General features: G+C 55.2%; 1 protein-coding gene across 1 annotated transcript in view; it reads left to right on the top strand.

Moving 5' to 3' along the window:
• PLA2G2F (phospholipase A2, group IIF) overlaps positions 1–5189 on the top strand; it is a 12891-nt gene extending 7702 nt beyond the window's left edge. The window contains exons 4-5 of the mRNA XM_011970335.1: positions 1398–1507; positions 5014–5189. Coding sequence (XP_011825725.1) covers positions 1398–1507; positions 5014–5189 — 286 coding nt within the window. The remainder of the gene's footprint in view (positions 1–1397; positions 1508–5013) is intronic.
• Positions 5190–6885: the final 1696 nt, after the last annotated feature.

The following is a 6885-nucleotide window of genomic DNA, read 5'->3' as shown; positions in this document are numbered from 1 at the left end:
ATGGAGCAAGCCCCCAGCAAGGATGACCTGCATTGTTTTCTTGGGGCTGCAGGGCTTACTGCTGGGATGTGGGTGCACACCATGCATGGTATCTTGTAGATTTCTTTCCTCCTGCTTAGCTGCCCACCCTTCTTGCCCCAGCTTCCTCTCCTGCTTTCTCCTTCCTTCTCCCACCTACCCTAGGTATTGAGAGGATGGTCAGACCAGACTCTCAGGATGAGAGAGGATGGGAGCAGCCAGCCATGGGGCAGAGGCTCAGCTCACCCCCCTGGTTCTCTTGCAGTTCTGTCCACAGCCCACAGCAGCCTGCTCAACCTGAGGGCCATGGTGGAGGCCGTCACGGGGAGGAACGCCATCCTGTCCTTCGTGGGTTACGGTTGCTACTGTGGGCTGGGGGGCCGTGGCCAGCCTAAGGATGAGGTGGACTGGTAGGTACCAGATCTGGGCTCCTGTCAGGGGCCAAATGAGGACAGCTGAAGGTCAGACTGAACTTGCCCTCCATCCCTGAGAGGGGGAGACCTTCTTTCCCCAAGGGATCCGGCTTCTTTGATGAGTTGGTGACCGGAGCCTGGTCTTTGACTATGTTCTTTCCAAACTGTCTTGGGCGCTTTCTGTTGTCCATCTCCAAGGTCATGGACTTGGAAGTGTTTCAGCCCCTCCTCTCTCTAGGAAGGGACCTTTGACTGTGGTAGAGCAGTCATACAGCTGACACCCCACAAAGGCAAGGGCTGTGACCCCTGCCCACCTCAGGCTGGAGGCTCTGGAAGACAGGACCGTGCCTCCTCTATCAGTCTGGGAGCTCCCAGCAACCATGGCTTGTCTTCTCCTCCTATTTCCCCAACAGCAGCCAGCACCAAGTTTGTATCACAGAAAGCTTAATAAATGCATGTTGACTAGCTGACTTCACTCCCCCAGAGGTGAGGGACAGCCACACTGCCTGTGCTTCTTGTCCCCCATCCTACTAGTCCCTGTTGACAACTCCAGACCTTTGTCCCTCCCTGGCCATGAGGCACTGCCAGGGGTAGCCTCTGCCTACAGTCGACGCTCCTCCAACCTTGACGTAAACCCAGGCAGCCCCTGACCCCTCCCACAGCTGCAGCCAGGGCTCTGGGGGAAAGCTGGGAGTCCTGTGGATAGAACAAAGACACAGGGGAGAATGTGTCCTGGGGTGGGCAGGCCTGGCAGGTGCCACAAAGCTGAAGCTGTGAGGATCGGAACCTGGGGTACCGGCCCCAGCTCTGCTTGGCTGTGTGACCTCAGACAAGTAACTGTCCCTCTCTGGGCTTCAGTTAGAACGTTTGACCTGTGAGAGACTGGAAGAGATGATCAGAGGTTTCTGCTGGTGGGAGATGGGCCAGCCCGGCCATGCCTGTCCACTCACCTCTGCCGCTCCCTAGGTGCTGCCACGCCCACGACTGCTGCTACCAGAAACTCTTTGACCAGGGCTGTCACCCCTATGTGGACCACTATGATCACACCATCGAGAACAACACTGAGATAGTCTGCAGTGAGTTCCTCCCCTGTCACCTGGGCCCCTGGAGAAGGGAGTGGTTCCACCAGGCTGTGCTGGGATGGTGGACAGGCTTGCCAGATTAAATAAAGGCTGCCGGCTGGGTGCGGAGGCTCACGCCTGTAATCCCAGCACTTTGGGAGGCCGAGGCGAGTGGATCACTTGAGGTCAGGAGTTCGAGACCAGCCTGGCTAACATGATGAAAACCCGTCTCTACTGAAAACACAAAAATTAGCCAGGCGCGGTGGCGGCACACCTGTAATCACAGCTGCTGGAGAGGCTGAGACATGAGAATCACTTCGAACCTGGGAGGCAGAGGTTGCAGTGAGCCAAGATCACACACCACTGCACTCCCGCCTGGGCAACAGAGTCAGACTCTGCCTCAAAAAAAAGAAAAAAGAAAGAAATACAGGCTGCCTAGTGAAACTCATTTCTTAGATATACAATAAAAATGTTTTAATATTAAATACGTCCTAAATATTGCATGGGACATATTGATACTCAAAACTAAATGCTAGTATAAAATTAATTAATATTTATAGAAAATGAAATGTTTAGGACATACTTCTACTAACACATGTACTTTTTTTATTTTATTTTATTATTTTTTTTTTTTGAGAAGGAGTCTTGCTATGTCACCAGGCTGGAGTGCAGTGGCGCAATCTCAGCTCACTGCAACCTCTGCCTCCCAGGTTCAAGTGATTCTCCTGCCTCAGCCTCCCAAGTAGCTGGGACTACAGGTGCACGCCACCATGCCCAGCTAATTTTTGTACTTTTAGGAGAGACAGGGTTTCACCATGTTGGCTAGGATGGTCTTGATTTCTTGACTTCGTGATCCACCCGCCTCGGCTTCCCAAAGTACTGGGATTACAGGTGTGAGCCACCGTGTCCAGCCAAACATGTACTATTTACCTGAAATTTTAATTAATTAATTAATTAAAACAGGGTCTTGCTCTGTTGCCCAGGCTGGAGTACAGTGGTGCCATTGTAGCTCACTGCAGCCTTGACCTCCAGGGCTAAAGTGATCCTCCTGTCTCAGTCTCCCGAGTAGCTGGGATTACAGGCAAGTGCCACCACGCACAGTTGATTTTTGTATTTTTTGCGGAGATGGGGTCTCACTATGTTGCCCAGGCTGGTCTTGAACTCCTGGCCTCCAGCAATCCTCCCACCTCTGCCTCCCAAAGAGTCCGCTGGGATTATGGGTATGAGCCACCAGCCAGCCCAGCCTGAAATTGAAATTTAACCAGGCATCCTGTGTTTTGATTTTGGTTTTGCTTTTTTTGCTAAATCTAAATCTGACCAGCCTAGCTGTGGCTCGAGAACATCTCCCTGAGGTGCTCTGAGGCTCCAGTCCTGGAATTGGCATCCCAATTCTCCTGTCTCCCAAATTCTGAGTGATTCTGATTCAGTGGGTGTGGGTGGGGCCCAGGAATTTGGCTTTCAGCCAGCTCCCCAGATGGTTCTGAGGCTACAGCTCTGCAGGGAAGCTCTGAAGCATGCTGGCCTGGGAGTCGGGGGACCTGGGTTTGAACTCTGGCTCTGTCGCCATCTCCTCGCTCCATGTAGCCCTGGGCAGGTCCTTCCCTGCCTGGCCTCAGTTTCCTCACTCATGGGTCCATTGAGGGGTTTGGATCAGAGCAGACTCTTTCTCTTCTGGTTCTGTCACTTGGACCCCACCAGCAGAGGTGGCTCCATCCCAGGACGCCCAGTGTTTCTAGGGATCCAAGGTATTAGCACCTGGCCTGGTGTGTTCCCTCATTTACTATGAACTTGCTGTGGCTATTTCCCAACTGAGACATGTAGGTAAGCGCAAGTGGCATCCAGGTAGCAGTGCCCAGTTTTCCCTGCCCTGCTCCACTCTGTGCCCCTCTCTGAGGCAGGACTCCCCCCTGGCCCAGCCTGTGAGCAGCCACTGGGCCTTCTTTGCCCCCATGTCTTCACCTGGTACTACCAGTTGTTGCTCACAAGCAATGCTGGCTTTGCAAAGACACTCACATCTCCTGTCATCTGGGAAGGAGTCTAGTGGAGACTGGGGTGCAATTTGGGACCCCTTGGGAGCCCAGATCTCTGTGGTCCTCAAGTTCTGCTGTTCAAACATGAGGTGGAGGGGCTGGCCTGAGACAGCAGATGCCCCCCTATTAAAGCAGCTGGAGGAGAGAGATTCTCCCCCCACCACCACCCACCAGGGGTAACGGACTAACTTAAAGCAGTGACTTTCATGCTGGGTTTGGGGGATCCCTCGGACCATTGGAGCCAGAGGCCTTGAGAGTTGATAGCCACACAGTTCCTGAGAGGTTCAGCTGGTACTTCAGTGTATTTTATCATTAAGCAACTTCTTCTGGGGCTGTCTGATGCACCAGCCTTCTTTACACAGTTTCATTTAAGAGACAGGATTTTGTTGGTGGAAAGTATGAAAAGTTTGCAGACTGATCAAGCTAATTGGAGGTTCTCAAAGGGTCGTCCCTGAACCAGCAACAGCAGCAGCTGCAGCACCCAGGAAATTGTTAGAAATGCCAATTATCAGGCCCCACCCAGACCTACTGAATCTGACATTTAGGGGTGAGGTCCAGCAGTCTTAGTTGGAGCAAACCCACCAGCTGATTCTATTGTGCACCTGAGGATGTTTCCTGAAATCTACTAATTATAACAACAGCACAGGGACAAACAACAGTAGCATTTGCCCTGGATTAGGCATGTGCTAGGCTCTTAGGCATTGACTAAGCTTTTGACAAGTGTTTTTCCCACTCATTTCTTACCAATAACTCCATCTTTTTTTTTTTTTAAGACAAAGTTTGGCTCTTGTTACCCAGGCTGGAGTGCAGTGGCATAATCTCGGCTTACTGCAACCTCGGCCTCCAGGGTTCAAGCGATTCTCCTGCCTCAGTCTCCCTCAGCTGGGATTACAGGCGTCCACCACCATGCCTGGCTAATTTTTCTATTTTTAGTAGAGATGGGGTTTCACCATGTTGGCCAGGCTGGTCTCGAACTCCTGACCTCAGGCGATCTGCCTGCCTCGGCCTCCCAAAGTACTGGGATTATAGGCGTGAGCCAGTATGCCCGGCAATAACTCCCTCTTCAGTGGGCTTTCTTTGAATCTGTGATTGAAGGGAAGAGGTCTGGGATGGCAGGAAGTAACGGGCCTGGGGGTGTGGGAGGTGCTTTAGTTCTGTGGGTGACTTAGGTAAACCCATCCCCCTTTCTGGGGCTCAGTTTCCCCAGTTATGCAATAACTGTGTTGGGCTTCAGTGGTTCCCTACTTTTACTATGCACCAGAGTCACCTAGAGAGCTTGTTACAACACAGACTACTGGGCCCCAGCCCAGAGCTGCTGACCTTGCAGGTGGAGGGTGGGGCCCATGAGTGGTGCTGGTCCTGCCACCTGGGGAACACATTCCAAGGACCACTGGGTTCTCCAAGTCTGTGTGCTCCTCCTCCCCAGCAGTGGTCCTGGGGGAGCCACTGCCCCTTTCATCCACAGCCTTTGCTGCCCCCATCCCCCTATAGGTGACCTCAACGAGACAGAGTGTGACAAGCAGACATGCGTGTGTGACAAGAACGTGGTTCTGTGCCTCATGAGCCAGACGTACCGAGAGGAGTACCGCGGCTTCCTCAATGTCTACTGCCAGGGCCCCACGCCCAACTGCAGCATCTACGAACCACCCCCTGAGGAGGTCACCTAGAGTCACCAATCCCCGGCGTCCCCCACCCCTCCCTAAAGCCTCTGAGGTCTGAGAGAGAAGAGCGGGCGGAGGGGACCAGATGAGGAGCAGGGAGGGCAGGAGCCAGGCTGGGAACCCAAAGGTTGCTGGCTGCCTCCCCCTGGAGCTCTCCAGCCAGGGCTCAGCCCCCAGAGGACTCAGGAAGGCCTGGGTCTTGACTCCCCCAGCCCAACCCAGCCCCAAGCATGGGTGCATCCTGCCGCTGGTTCTGGACTGGGTGGGAGGCATGGAGCTTGTAGGAGTCTCTCCTGAGGGTGGCTGGGAAGACCCGAGAGAGAGGAAGAGGGGCCTCTGAGTGGGGCCTCTGTTGCTGGCGCCAGCTTGACTCCCCGGAGCCTTCAAGAGTCTGAGCTGCCAGCCCAGGTCCAGAGGTGGGTGCATCCTCGGCCCAAGATCACAGGAAGGCAGATTGCTGGTCACGAAACCTGGGTTCCGGGAGCCCCTCAGCTGATCCCACAGGATGGCCTGAGGTGGTGGCTACTTTGGGCTTGAGGCTCTCTCGAGCCCCACTCACAGAGCAGGTGCCCCACCCCAGCCCTCACTGAGGTGGCCATGAGTCCAGTTCAGACCCTAGGGGATGTGCAGTGCTGAGCGTCCCAGCCCCGAAGTCCAGCCTCTGAGCAGGCTCCTGGGCACTGACAGAGCCACACACCCAGGTACACCTCACAGGCTAATATGGGGACACACGAAAATGTGGCCTCTAAAACCTGCAAGTCTTCTCTGTGCCCCTCATCGACCCATGCATGTCACCCAACCCTGCCCTGCCACACCACGTGGGTCTGAGGAGCGCCTCTACCCCCGCCCTCCGGGTCCCTGACAGACACTGCCCTCCTGGCCTGCACCTGGAACAGCAGCCAAAACAATGGAGGGGGACCCACACCCTCTCTCCCTGGGCTGTGGGCAGGCATCACAAGTCCCATTGGTGGGGAAGAGGCTGGGGGCTGAGACCCACCTCAGTGAAGAGGGAAACGTAAGCAGGGAGAGCATCAAGGCGGGAGGCTGCCTGGAAATTTCTAGAAGAGGGTCAAGGTAGGCTACATGGAAGCTTCTAGAAGACAGTAAGGAACAGGATGGTGAAGGAGAGGGGAGAAGATGGGAGCATGGAGAGACGAGGTGAGTGACAGTCGCCAGCAGGGAGGGGCCTCCAGGCAGCACAGAGGAGTTGGGGGGCAGGGCCTTATGGCGCTGGGTTCCTGTGTGGGGCGTGCAGCTGGGGCTGAAGTAGAGGGGACGGCCTTGCGGCCCTCAGCACTGTTGTTTCTCCAGGTGCACCATAACCTCCTCCTTACCTGCCCGAACCTCAACTCAGGGTCAGCGGCCTCCATGGAGCCAGCCCCACCTGCCCAAGGACCACTGAGGCCATCCTCCGCCTGGATTCAACAGCCGCCAGCAAGTTTGCCTGGCAGTGTCCCTGGGGTACCATTGTCACTGGGGAGGGAGAGCCAGGAAGGGTGGAGAAGGAGGCAGAAGGGGCACGTATGAAAAAGCGGACAGGAAGCCTCACCAGAGGCAGTTTCCAGAGCCCCAGTCTTGGAGACAAGGACACTGCCACCCAACGCCACAGTCAGTGTGGGAGGGGCCCACGTCCCCCATCCCCCATGCCACACCGCTGCCTCCTGCTGGCCATGGTCCTCTGGCTGGGAGGAATGCAGGTTCC

The sequence above is a fragment of the Mandrillus leucophaeus genome, unplaced genomic scaffold, assembly GCF_000951045.1.
Source record: "Mandrillus leucophaeus isolate KB7577 unplaced genomic scaffold, Mleu.le_1.0 Scaffold944, whole genome shotgun sequence".
NCBI classification, from domain to species: domain Eukaryota; kingdom Metazoa; phylum Chordata; class Mammalia; order Primates; family Cercopithecidae; genus Mandrillus; species Mandrillus leucophaeus.
This window is presented reverse-complemented; position numbering and strand designations above follow the sequence as displayed.